The following is a 14,467-nucleotide window of genomic DNA, read 5'->3' as shown; positions in this document are numbered from 1 at the left end:
ATATTATATTATATACCCATTCAATATGCACATGCCATATAATATTTTCTGTCATGTGCATATTGAATGGGTATTACTAATACTATTACTACTAATACTAGCCGAGAGTAGGACACATTTGGGCTGGTAGCTCTCGGCTAGATGGCAAATAAAAAGTAGATCTTGGTTCAAAAAAGGTTGGGCACCCCTGATGTAGATGATTGATGAAAAGAGTAGACCGAGTACAGAGCCTTGGGGAATGTGTGACTGTGGATGTGAAAGAGGAGTGGTTGTGTAGGGAAATTAAGTGTTGTTGGTCCGTGAAAACAACCTTCTTTCAGACATAATAATGAAATAAAATAAATATATATTTAATTTTTTATCCAACCCTAACTACCGGTAACCTTACTGTCATGCACTTATATATACCTAATATACTAACCTACACTGTAGCACTCAACACTTTGATGAACATTGTTACTCAGCTGATAGAGTTGTGCCCTTCCTGATGACTTGTCGTACAGAACTTGTAAGTCGCTTTGGATAAAAGTGTCAGCTAAATGACTAAATGTAAAATGTAAATGTAATAATAATGATAATAATAATAATATAATAATAATATGTGTGCCTAGGCCACCCACACTAATGATAATGATAATGATAATAATATAATAATATGTGTGCCTAGGCCACCCACACTAATAATAATAATAATAATAATAATAATAATAATAATAATAATAATAATAATAATAATAATAATAATAATAATATAATATATATGCGGCTGGGTGGCGTAGCGGAGATTGCGCTCGTCACCAATGCAAGAGACTCCGGTATCGAATCCCAGTCTCAGCATTGCCTTCGGCTTGGGCCGGCCATCGTACTGGCTCATTTGGAAGAGTCAGTGGGTGGAAGTCGATCGGTGGGGATTGGACGTTGTGGACAGCGACCCCTACAGGTCGGTTGGGAGACGCCTGCACAGCAGAGACAGGAAGTGGCGAGGGTAGTGTGAGCCTCCCATGCGTTACACCTCACCATTCGCCAATGAGAGTCCGCGCTGGCAGGTGAAAAGATGTGACAGGCTGCCTCCTCGTGTGCCGGAGGGAACACGTGATGCAAGGCTTCTATCCTCTCTACAACCGACCAGTGGGGGGCATAGTCGAGCAACGTTCAAGACAGGGGAGGGGAGAATTGGATGCACGAAATTGGGATGGGAGAAAAATAGAAAATAAGGAGAAAAAGTGGATCAAAAAAATTATAATATAATATGTGTACCTAGGCCACGACACTAATAATAATAATAATAATGATAATAATAATAATAACAATAATGATAATAATAATGATTATACTAATAATATAATAATATGTGTACCTAGGGCACCCACACTAATAAATGATAACCTACACTTGTTGGTAGCTCCTCAGCGTGTCCAGGATGTTAAACTGTTGCCATCGTTTAGAGAAGTTGACCTTTGAACCCTGTGATGTCATCAGCATCTCAGGGTTCCCCAAGTGGACAAACGTCAAGTCTTGAAGGATCAGACCCCTGGAGACACAAGATAAGTGTAGAGAGAGTGTGAGAGAGAGGTAGAGAGAGAGGACTAACAGTAGAAATAACAGCAGGACTAACAGCAGGACTAACAGTATAACTAACAGTATGACTAACAGTAGGACTAACAGCAGGACTAACAGCAGGACTAACAGCAGGACTAACAGTATAACTAACAGCAGGACTAACAGCAGGACTAACAGCAGGACTAACAGCAGGACTAACAGCAGGACTAACAACAGGAATAACAGCAGGACTAACAGCAGGACTAACAGTATAACTAACAGTATAACTAACAGCAGGACTAACAGTATAACTAACAGTAGGACTAACAGCAGGACTAACAGCAGGACTAACAGCAGGACTAACAGCAGGACTAACAGTATGACTAACAGCAGGACTAACAGTAGGATTAACAGCAGGACTAACAGTATGACTAACAGCAGGACTAACAGCAGGACTAACAGCAGGACTAACAGTATGACTAACAGCAGGACTAACAGTAGGACTAACAGCAGGACTAACAGTAACCAGCAGGAATAACAGCAGGACTAACAGTAGGACTAACAGCAGGACTAACAGTATAACTAACAGCAGGACTAACAGCAGGACTAACAGCAGGACTAACAGCAGGACTAACAGTAGGACTAACAGTAGGACTAACAGTATAACTAACAGCAGGACTAACAGTAGGACTAACAGCAGGACTAACAGCAGGACTAACAGTATGACTAACAGAAGGACTAACAGCAGGACTAACAGCAGGACTAATAGTATAACTAACAGCAGGACTAACAGTAGGACTAACAGCAGGACTAACAGTATAACTAACAGTAGGACTAACAGCAGGACTAACAGTAGGACTAACAGTAGGACTAACAGTATAACTAACAGTAGGACTAACAGCAGGACTAACAGCAGGACTAACAGTAGGACTAACAGTATAACTAACAGCATGACTAACAGTAGGACTAACAGTAGGACTAACAGTATAACTAACAGTATAACTAACAGTAGGACTAACAGTAGAACTAACAGCAGGACTAACAGTAGGACTAACAGTAGGACTAACAGTAGGACTAACAGTATAACTAACAGCAGGACTAACAGCAGGACTGACAGTAGGACTAACAGTATAACTAACAGCAGGACTAACAGTAGGACTAACAGCAGGACTAACAGCAGGACTAACAGTAGGACTAACAGCAGGACTAACAGTAGGACTAACAGTAGAACTAACAGTAGTGTAGTATCCGAAACTTGTTGATGCCGTAAGCTTCAGACGCTCTCAAACTTTGAATCCTCCCGTTCCATATCCACGCACAAGAAAAGCACCGACCACGAAGTAGTATCAACTATTTAATGTCCAACTCGGGTTTACACGTTCTTGTTTCCTAATTATATATAGAGCAGCGAGATTAACAAAGTTTATCCAGAGAGAGGTCTAAAAACTGTCTGGCTCCACTCTCTCATCACTTGGCCTGACCACCGGTAAAATCTGCGTTGTTTTCTTTCTAAACCAAAGCTGTCACCTTGCCGCAGCTGACAGTAATCAATGACATCACCGTTATCCTGTCAAACTAAAAGTCCCTCGGCCTATCAGCCAAATATCCTGTAAGAAACAAACTAACAACAAAGAAAACATTTTAAGTTCTATAATAATAATATCCATCTATTTATCCTATGAAATACAAGGCCAAAATGCTTTTCTATTAACTGCTATTAACTGAAATTACTCTTAATTACCAGACTAGGCATTTAGGCACCTACATCACCGGCCCCTAATTGTTATCAACAGCCTTGAAACAATTACCCAAAAATATAAACTTAAGGCGTCTAAATGTCATTTAACTTAAACATCACAATCTAAAGTCTCAAAATTAAACTAGACTGAAGAAGTGAAGATCTTGATCTTCGCTCTGCCCATGACAGAGACTTGACTTCGGTTCATCATCTTTTTCTCCCCACCCGAGGTGAGGCTTTGCCTTCGGAATAAAGTTCATCAAAAGTCCTCAGACTCGTGAAGAAGGACGCCGCCGAAGTAATCAACGCCGACTCTTGTAAAGGGGGGGTCGTCTGGCAGGACCCTGCAGGTAGGTAGGTCTGCCATGAGTTGTTGTCCAGTTGTTCCATGTAGCCGTTTGCAGGTGACACACTTATGCAAAAAACGTCTGATGGCTCCATTTGCTCCAGGTATCCAGAACCTTTGACGCAGCTGAGCCAACATGTGATTTCTTCCTGCGTGAGCTGTGTTGTCGTGAATATGTCTCGGCACAAGCCTTGTGATGTGCGAGTCTTTGGGCAAGATTACTTGCTGCTTGGCTTCGTCAGGCATTGCCGCTCGGCTCAGTCTTCCTCCTACTTTCATGATTCCATCCTCCAGTATTGGATTCAACTTGAAGAGTGAGCTACTTTTCTTCACCCTTCCTTGTTCCACTAGCATTGTCAAATCTTCTTTGAAGGTTCGTTTCTGGGTGTGCTTGACAATTTCTTTTTCTGCCACGGCTAGATCTTTGCAGGTGAGGCCTGTTCCTTGGAAAGCCTTTTTGAACATGCTCACTTTGCTTTTTCCATCTGGTGCCTTTCTCTCTTCTTTCAGCTCTTTAAGCAGGACCTTCAGCTTCAGAAACCAGGCAACAGCGCGTTTAAGCCTTGTCCAGGATGAGAAATGGTTCATCAACTGTCCCGTTGCGTCTTTCGGCTCTTCCGCCTGAATGACATGCACTTGAGCTACTCCTTTGATCTCCAGATCATCGACGTCCAGCATTCCAGGATCTGGGTTCTTGGGCCACTGGTCTTGTGAACAGTGCAGGAAACTTGGTCCCGACAGCCAGCTTTGTTCCTTCAGGAATGCGTCGACAGTCTGTCCTCTTGAGACGAGATCTGCGGGGTTCACAGTGGTATTGACATACCTCCACTGTGAGGTCTGAGAATGCTCCAGGATAGCTATGATTCTATTAGCCACAAATGTCTTGAATCTTGTGCTTTCGCTGTTCAAGTACTTCAGCACAGCTGTGCTGTCGGTCCAAAAGATAGAATCTTGCAGCTCGAGTTCAAGCTCTTTCTTGAGAAACTTGTCCATCTTGACGGCAGCTACGGCCGCGGTCAACTCCATCCTTGGTATGGTTGGAGACTTTAAGGGTGCGACCCTCGCCTTTGCCATCATCAGGGCAGTTTGAACTATGCCAGTCGCGTTGCGCAGTAGCAGGTAGCTTGTTGTTCCATAAGCCTCTAGACTTGCGTCGGCGAAGTGGTGGAGCTGTGCGGAGACTGGAGCTCCAAACTGCTTCGTCTTGACGCATCTGTCCACTCCGAAGTTCTCATGCCTTTGCAGTCCTGAGATCCATTTTTCCCATGTCTGGATGACGTTATCTGGTAGCTCCTCGTCCCAGCCATACGTCTGCCTGCAGATATCCTGTAGGAGTATCTTGGCGGGCAGCACCACTGGAGCGAGAAACCCCAAAGGATCGAAGATAGAGCTGACGAGGGAAAGCAGGCCTCTCCTAGTGTGCGGGCGATCTTTGAGGTTAATCTTGAACCTGAACTGGTCTGATTCGGCGCACCACTGGATCCCCAATGCTCTCTCCACCGGCAGGTTGTCTTCGTCTAAGTCCAGGTCTTGAAACCCTTGGGCTCTTTCTTCTTCGGGGATCGAGTTGAGCAACATTCGGCTATTGCTCGACCATTTCGTCAAGCGAAATCCACCTTTTGCCAACATCTTTCGTAAGCCAGCACAAAGAGTGATGGCTGTCTCTTCGTCGGCGGTCGACTTAAGACAGTCGTCGACGTAAAAGTTCTTCTTGACTGTTTTGGCTGCTTCAGGGCCAAACTCTTCCTCGTGATCCGTTGCACATTTCTGCAGTGCAAACGTTGCAACACTTGGCGATGATGTTGCACCAAAGATGTGAACTAACATCTTGTGTTCGACGAGTTTCTTTTCGTAGTTCCCTTCAGGCCACCAGAGGAATCTGAAGAGGTCAGTGTCTTCATCGCTGACTCTGACCTGGTGGAACATAGCCTCCACGTCGGCCATGACCGCCACGGTCTCTTGTCTGAACCTTGTCAGGACCCCTATTAGGGAGCTTGTCAGGTCCGGTCCCTGCAGAAGCTGCTGGTTCAGTGATGTTGCTTGAAAGCTTGCTCCACAGTCGAAGACGACACGTAGATTATTTTTAACTGGATGTCTGACTCCGTGGTGAGGCAGATACCACTTTCTTCCTTTTGCTGACTCCTGATCAGCGTTGTCGAGTCTCACGGCGTAGCCCTTCTTGAGGATATTATCCATGTACGCCACGTACTCTGTGCAAAACTTGTCGTCTTTCGAGAATCTTTTTCGTAGGTTCAGCGCACGTTGTTCGGCAACTGATCTGCTGTTGGGCAAGCACAGTGTTTTGTTCTTGACTGGCAGGCAAACACTGTAATGTCCATCCACAAGTTTTGAGGATTGTGACACCATATTCATGAACTGGTGATCGTCCTTTGACATCTCGATGTCTTCATCTTGTCCGGCGTCCGGAAAGTCTACTTTGAACTGCTGCTGCCAAAGCTCGTCTAGCCTGGCGACTGAGATCCGATTTGCGGTCACTGCTGTCCGCTTGCTCTTCTGGCTTGCGTCACTTCCGCCTTTGAGCGGTCCATTAACTGTCCAGCCTAGGATCGTTCTGATGGCATATGGTCCTTTGTGCACGCTGCTCACCACTTGGAGCGGCTCCATTGCCTTCGGGACGTTTGCTCCTATGAGCAATCCAACCTGAGCTTGGATAGTGGGAAGCTTCACCTCCTTTAGGTGAGGCCATCGGCTGACATCCTCTTGCCGGGGAATGTTCTCCTTGGAGACGGGAATGGTTTTCCGAGAAAACACCTCTGGAAGCTCGATGAATTGTTTTCCATCCAGGCTGCTTATTTCCAGTCCATTCACAATATTTGTGTCCACAACAGATTCTGATCCCATTGTTCGCAGCAAGATGCTTGCTTTGCGTCCATCCATGTTCAGTTGTGAGATCAGCGACTCTGAGGCAAAAGTAGCTGAGCTACCCGGGTCCAGAAACGCGTACGTCGTTACTTCCTTGGTTCCCTTCTGTGCCTTGACGCGCACTGGAATAATCGAGAGAGCGCAATCTTCCTTTCCGGCCCCAGTGACACCGAAGGCCTCCATCATTTGTACAAGAGCACTTGTCACTTCTTGTTCCGTTGACTTCGCTTCCTCTTGAGAGTCTTTAGAGCGATCTTTAAAGTTGTAGTGAAGCAGTGTGGGGTGTTGTCGAGAGCATTCTTGACACTGCACTTTGTCTGTGCAGCTGTTACTCATGTGACCATGTTTCAAACACGCAAAACATAGACCTTTGCCTTTTAGAAAGTCTATCTTCTCTTTGTGTGGTTTGCTCTTGAGTTTTCTACAAACTGTAAGGGTATGCTGCTCTCCGTTGCAATAGCCACAGGGCTTGCTGTTTGCGTCCACTGCGGCGGTTGGAGTCTTTGGTGTTGCACGTTCGTCGCTCTCCTTCATGCCTCTAGTCATTTCAGCCTTGGGGGAGTCAACTGCTGTAGCGTACACCTTTTGTGACTTGTGTGTCCTTGTCTTGTATTCTTTTGTTCTCTGTTGACTTGGTTCTTTTGTGGCTGTAGTGTTGTCCTTTATGTTTCCGTAGAGCGGGTGTAGAGCGTATCTAACTTGCTTGTTGACGAAGTCTACGAAATCCTTGAACCTTGCCTTTTTGTTGGTTCTTTCTTGTAAGTCGCAGGCGTGTCTTCTCCAAGATTCTCTGAGTCTGTACGGTAGCTTATTAGCCAGCGCTCTTATGTTGGATGCGTTTTCCAAGTCCTCCATGTAGCTTATATCCGTCATTGTGTTGGAGCAGCCTGTGAGGTACAATGCAAATGACTGCAATGCTGCACCGTCTTCAGGCTTGATTGTCTGCCACTCCAGAGCCTCTTTGATGTAGGCTTCCGCTATCTTGAAGTCGTCGCCGAAGAACTGTTTCAGCATTTGTTTAGCTTTGGTATAGCCTGCAGTAGGCTCCATGTGAATGCAGCTTTTGACCAGCTCATGTGGTTGTCCACTTGTGTACTGCAACAGAAACTGTAGACGGTCACGATTGTCACTGGTGTGGTCTTCAACTCCATGTTCCATAGATCTGATGAATGTCTTGTATTCTAGAGGGTCACCAGTGAATGTTGGAATGGTGAGCTCAGGAAGTAATGAAGCTTTGTGATTCTTCACGAGGTATTCTGTGACATTCGCCTGTTGGGAGATAGCCTTGCTTAGGCTATGAAGCTCCCATCCTTCATTGAATTCCCTTTTTGTTGCTTTTAATATGCTGGTCGTTAGTGGTGCTGCTGGAAGCTGCACGTCCTCTGGTTTACTGGGGGGAGGTGGGGAGGCACGCTGATATAGCGGTTGGAAGTTCCTCTCTTCTCTTTCATCTGTCTTTTCAATGTTTAAGACAGTCCTGTCATTTGATGTAGTACATTCATAATTTTCCAGAACTCCCATTTTTGCATCTGACTCAGCGAGAGCCGTCTTCATTGCATGTATTTCTAGCTTTCTTTTTTGTTCTGCTTCAAACCTCACTTCCTCAGCTTGTAGTTGAGCCTCCTTGCATCGTTTTTGTGCTAACCAGTCTGCTTCTTCCTGCTCAAGAGCTAACCTTTCATTTAAAGCGGTGGCCTTTACTTGTAGAGCCGCTCGCTCCATCTCTGCAGTCAGTCTGATTGCATTTGTTGAGCGAGAGCCTGATGAGTATCTACTTATTACTGTTCCAGACTTAGATTTGGTATCCATAGGTTTTTCCTGATTGTTACCATCTTCAGCCGGTTCAGATCGTTTTGTGACCTCTTTCATCCATTCCTCACATTTCCAGAAGAATAAATTCAGTGATTCAATTTTAGGCTCAACATTCTTCTGATCAGCTTCATATTCTTCCTCTGACATAAAACGACCCAGTTCAGTGTTGACTTGTATTAGCTCTTGTTGCAAATTACTGAAATCAACACGCATTTTGTTATTGACAATGCTGACGTTTGCATCATCTTCCTTTAATGTCACTATTTCTTTCATCATGTTATTTAGCGTTGATAATTTGTGTTTGCGTGCCTTTTCACGTTTAGCAGCTTGCTCCTGCATGGCTTTCTCCGTCAATTTTACTATCCTTTTGCCACCGACTTCAATTCCTTCCATATTGATACAGTTATTGAATCACCGGTCGGCAATCGCTTTCCACAATTAGTAAAATGTCAGTCACCTGGGGAGAGCGCGCAAGCCAGACGTGCGTTTAATTACTTTTACTTTCAATCCAGACCGCAAGCTGTTAGTGTTATGCTTTTTTCCATTGATCATATTCTGTAACGTTAGTTATAGCTCCAATGGGATACGCCACTTTCGGGCAAATTATACAAGATACAGCATAGTACAGCTTACTGTTTAACGTCTTCTTTCAGGCAGATCATACAAGATACAGCTTACTTGTTGACGACTTCTTTTTTCTTTCGTTCCGCGAAAAGTTCCTTTTTCCAGTCAGGCCTGTCCAAATCCAAGTTCCGTTTTTAATGAGCAAGTTTTTAGACAAATGTAGTATCCAAAACTTGTTGATGCCGTAAGCTTCAGACGCTCTCAAACTTTGAATCCTCCCGTTCCATATCCACGCACAAGAAAAGCACCGACCACGAAGTAGTATCAACTATTTAATGTCCAACTCGGGTTTACACGTTCTTGTTTCCTAATTATATATAGAGCAGCGAGATTAACAAAGTTTATCCAGAGAGAGGTCTAAAAACTGTCTGGCTCCACTCTCTCATCACTTGGCCTGACCACCGGTAAAATCTGCGTTTCTTTCTAAACCAAAGCTGTCACCTTGCCGCAGCTGACAGTAATCAATGACATCACCGTTATCCTGTCAAACTAAAAGTCCCTCGGCCTATCAGCCAAATATCCTGTAAGAAACAAACTAACAACAAAGAAAACATTTTAACTTCTATAATAATAATATCCATCTATTTATCCTATGAAATACAAGGCCAAAATGCTTTTCTATTAACTGCTATTAACTGAAATTACTCTTAATTACCAGACTAGGCATTTAGGCACCTACAAGTAGGACTAACAGTATAACTAACAGCAGGACTAACAGTAGGACTAACAGCAGGACTAACAGCAGGACTAACAGCAGGACTAACAGTATAACTAACAGCAGGACTAACAGTATAACTAACAGCAGGACTAACAACAGGAATAACAGTATAACTAACAGCAGGACTAATAGTATAACTAACAGCAGGACTAACAGTATAACTAACAGCAGGACTAACAGTATGACTAACAGCAGGACTAACAACAGGAATAACAGTAGAACTAACAGTATGACTAACAGCAGGACTAACAGCAGGACTAACAGTAGGACTAACAGTATAACTAACAGTAGGACTAACAGCAGGACTAACAGCAGGACTAACAGCAGGACTAACAGCAGGACTAACAGCAGGACTAACAGTAGGAATAACAGCAGGAATAACAGTAGGACTAACAGTATAACTAACAGCAGGACTAACAGTAGGACTAACAGTATAACTAACAGTAGGACTAACAGTATAACTAACAGCAGGACTAACAGTAGGACTAACAGTAGGACTAACAGCAGGACTAACAGCAGGACTAACAGCAGGACTAACAGCAGGACTAACAGTATAACTAACAGTAGGACTAACAGCAGGACTAACAGCAGAACTAACAGCAGGACTAACAGTAGGACTAACAGCAGGACTAACAGCAGGACTAACAGCAGGACTAACAGCAGGACTAATAGTATAACTAACAGTAGGACTAACAGTAGGACTAAAAGCAGGACTAACAGTAGGACTAACAGTAGGACTAACAGTAAGACTAACAGTAGGACTAACAGCAGGACTAACAGTAGGACTAACAGTAGGACTAACAGTATAACTAACAGTAGAACTAACAGTAGAACTAACAGCAGGACTAACAGTAGGACTAACAGTAGGACTAACAGTATAACTAACAGTATGACTAACAGCAGGACTAACAGTAGGACTAACAGTATAACTAACAGTATAACTAACAGTATAACTAACAGCAGGACTAACAGCAGGACTAACAGTAGGACTAACAGTATAACTAACAGTATAACTAACAGTATAACTAACAGTATAACTAACAGCAGGACTAACAGTAGGACTAACAGTAGGACTAACAGTATAACTAACAGCATGACTAACAGCAGGACTAACAGTAGGACTAACAGTATAACTAACAGCAGGACTAACAGTAGGACTAACAGCAGGACTAACAGCAGGACTAACAGTAGGACTAACAGCAGGACTAACAGTAGGACTAACAGTAGGACTAACAGCAGGACTAACAGCAGGACTAACAGCAGGACTAACAGTAGGACTAACAGTAGGACTAACAGCATAACTAACGGTAGGACTAACAGCAGGAATAACAGTAGGACTAACAGTATGACTAACAGCAGGACTAACAGCAGGACTAACAGTATAACTAACAGTAGGACTAACAGCAGGACTAACAGCAGGACTAACAGTAGGACTAACAGCAGGAATAACAGTAGGACTAACAGTATGACTAACAGTATGACTAACAGCAGGACTAACAGCAGGACTAACAGTAGGACTAACAGTATGACTAACAGCAGGACTAACAGCAGGACTAACAGTATAACTAACAGTAGGACTAACAGCAGGACTAACAGCAGGACTAACAGTAGGAATAACAGCAGGAATAATAGTAGAACTAACAGTATAACTAACAGCATGACTAACAGTAGGACTAACAGTAGGACTAACAGTATAACTAACAGTAGGACTAACAGCAGGACTAACAGCAGGACTAACAGCAGGACTAACAGCAGGACTAACAGCAGGACTAACAGTATAACTAACAGCAGGACTAACAGCAGGACTAACAGCAGGACTAACAGTAGGACTAACAGCAGGACTAACAGTATAACTAACAGTAGGACTAACAGCTAACAGCAGGACTAACAGTAGGACTAACAGCAGGACTAACAGCAGGACTAACAGTAGGACTAACAGCAGGACTAACAGTATAACTAACAGTAGGACTAACAGTAGGACTAACAGCATGACTAACAGTAGGACTAACAACAGGACTAACAGTGTAACTAACAGTAGGACTAACAGCATGACTAACAGTAGGACTAACAGCATGACTAACAGTAGGACTAACAGCAGGACTAACAGTATAACTAACAGCAGGACTAACAGCAGGACTAACAGTAGGACTAACAGTAGGACTAACAGTAGGACTAACAGCAGGACTAACAGTAGGACTAACAACAGGACTAACAGCAGAACTAACAGCAGGACTAACAGCAGGACTAACAGTAGGACTAACAGTAGGACTAACAGTAGGACTAACAGCATAACTAACAGTAGGACTAACAGTAGGACTAACAGTATAACTAACAGCAGGACTAACAGTAGGACTAACAGTAGGACTAACAGCATGACTAACAGCAGGACTAACAGCAGGACTAACAGTAGGACTAACAGTAGGACTAACAGCAGGAATAACAGTAGGACTAACAGTAGGACTAACAGCATAACTAACGGTAGGACTAACAGCAGGACTAACAGTATGACTAACAGCATGACTAACAGCAGGACTAACAGTAGGACTAACAGTAGGACTAACAGCAGGACTAACAGCAGGACTAACAGTATAACTAACAGTAGGACTAACAGCAGGACTAACAGCAGGACTAACAGTAGGACTAACAGCAGGACTAACAGCAGGACTAACAGCAGGACTAACAGTAGGAATAACAGCAGGAATAACAGTAGAACTAACAGTATAACTAACAGCATGACTAACAGTAGGACTAACAGTAGGACTAACAGTATAACTAACAGTAGGACTAACAGCAGGACTAACAGTAGGAATAACAGCAGGACTAACAGCAGGACTAACAGCAGGACTAACAGTATAACTAACAGTATGACTAACAGCAGGACTAACAGTATGACTAACAGCAGGACTAACAGCAGGACTAACAGCAGGACTAACAGTAGGACTAACAGCAGGACTAACAGCAGAACTAACAGCAGGACTAACAGCAGAACTAACAGCAGGACTAACAGTAGGACTAAGAGCAGGACTAACAGTAGGACTAACAGTAGGACTAACAGCAGGACTAACAGTATAACCAACAGCAGGACTAACAGTAGGACTAACAGTAGGACTAACAGTATAACTAACAGTAGGACTAACAGCAGGACTAACAGTAGGACTAACAACAGGACTAACAGTATAACTAACAGCAGAACTAACAGTAGGACTAACAGTAGGACTAACCGCAGGACTAACAGTAGGACTAACAGCAGGACTAACAGCAGGACTAACAGCAGGACTAACAGCAGTACTAACAGTAGGACTAACAGCAGGACTAACAGCAGGACTAACAGTAGGACTAACAGCAGGACTAACAGTAGGACTAACAGTAGGACTAACAGCAGGACTAACAGTAGGACTAACAGTATGACTAACAGTATGACTAACAGCAGGACTAACAGTAGGACTAACAGCAGGACTAACAGCAGGACTAACAGTAGGACTAACAGTATGACTAACAGCAGGACTAACAGCAGGACTAACAGCAGGACTAACAGTAGGACTAACAGCAGGACTAACAGTAGGACTAACAGTAGGACTAACAGCAGGACTAACATTAGGACTAACAGCAGGACTAACAGCAGGACTAACAGTAGGACTAACAGCAGGACTAACAGCAGGACTAACAGTAGGACTAACAGCAGGACTAACAGCAGGACTAACAGTAGGACTAACAGCAGGACTAACAGCAGGACTAACAGTATAACTAACAGTAGGACTAACAGTAGGACTAACAGCAGGACTAACAGTATAACTAACAGCAGGACTAACAGCAGGACTAACAGTAGGACTAACAGTAGGACTAACAGCAGGACTAACAGCAGGACTAACAGTATGACTAACAGCAGGACTAACAGCAGGACTAACAGTAGGACTAACAGTAGGACTAACAGCAGGACTAACAGCAGGACTAACAGTAGGACTAACAGCAGGACTAACAGTAGGACTAACAGCAGGACTAACAGTAGGACTAACAGCAGGACTAACAGCAGGACTAACAGTAGGACTACCAGTAGGAATAACAGCAGGACTAACAGCAGGACTAACAGTAACCAGCAGGACTAACAGCAGGACTAACAGCAGGACTAACAGTAACCAGCAGGACTAACAGCAGGACTAACAGCAGGACTAACAGTAGGAATAACAGCAGGACTAACAGCAGGACTAACAGTAACCAGCAGGACTAACAGTAGGACTAACAGCAGGACTAACAGCAGGACTAACAGTAGGACTAACAGTAGGAATAACAGCAGGACTAACAGCAGGACTAACAGTAACCAGCAGGACTAACAGTAGGACTAACAGCAGGACTAACAGCAGGACTAACAGTAACCAGCAGGACTAACAGCAGGACTAACAGCAGGACTAATAACTCACAGGTAGGGGATACACGGTGGTTCCACCTCGGCCAGCGCTGCTCGGTAGGCTCTGAACGATGATGAGCTGTCAATCAGAGAACTGTAACCCTCTAATGCCTGGAAAACACACACACACACACACACACACACACAAGACTGACATGTAAATTCTGCATAACAGCACAAACACACAGAAACAGTCACACACACATGCATGCAGACACACGCACACACACACGCACACACACACACACACAGTCACACACACATGCACACACCGCTAAACATTGAGGATAATTGCATGCCAATTAAAGACCTCTGAACAGGTCCTGCATTATTATTATTATTATTATTACACACACATGCACACACACTGACTCTCTTTCTCTCTCTGTCTCTCTTTATCTCTTT

The 14,467-nt window shown here is 43.8% G+C and overlaps 1 protein-coding gene across 1 annotated transcript in view; it reads right to left on the bottom strand.

Moving 5' to 3' along the window:
• The window catches only part of LOC311223294 (rap guanine nucleotide exchange factor 1-like), a 147,761-nt gene that overhangs the window by 3,951 nt on the left and 129,343 nt on the right, over nt 1-14,467 (bottom strand). Inside the window, exons 17-18 of the mRNA XM_084308087.1 lie at nt 14,076-14,173; nt 1,391-1,531 (exon numbers count right to left, since the gene is read on the bottom strand). Coding sequence (XP_084164213.1) covers nt 1,391-1,531; nt 14,076-14,173 — 239 coding nt within the window. The remainder of the gene's footprint in view (nt 1-1,390; nt 1,532-14,075; nt 14,174-14,467) is intronic.

Source organism: Notolepis coatsorum (assembly GCF_963971535.1).
Source record: "Notolepis coatsorum genome assembly, chromosome: 2".
Taxonomy (NCBI): domain Eukaryota; kingdom Metazoa; phylum Chordata; class Actinopteri; order Aulopiformes; family Paralepididae; genus Notolepis; species Notolepis coatsorum.
Note: the sequence above shows the minus strand (reverse complement) of the source record. Positions and strands in the feature narration are given on the sequence as shown.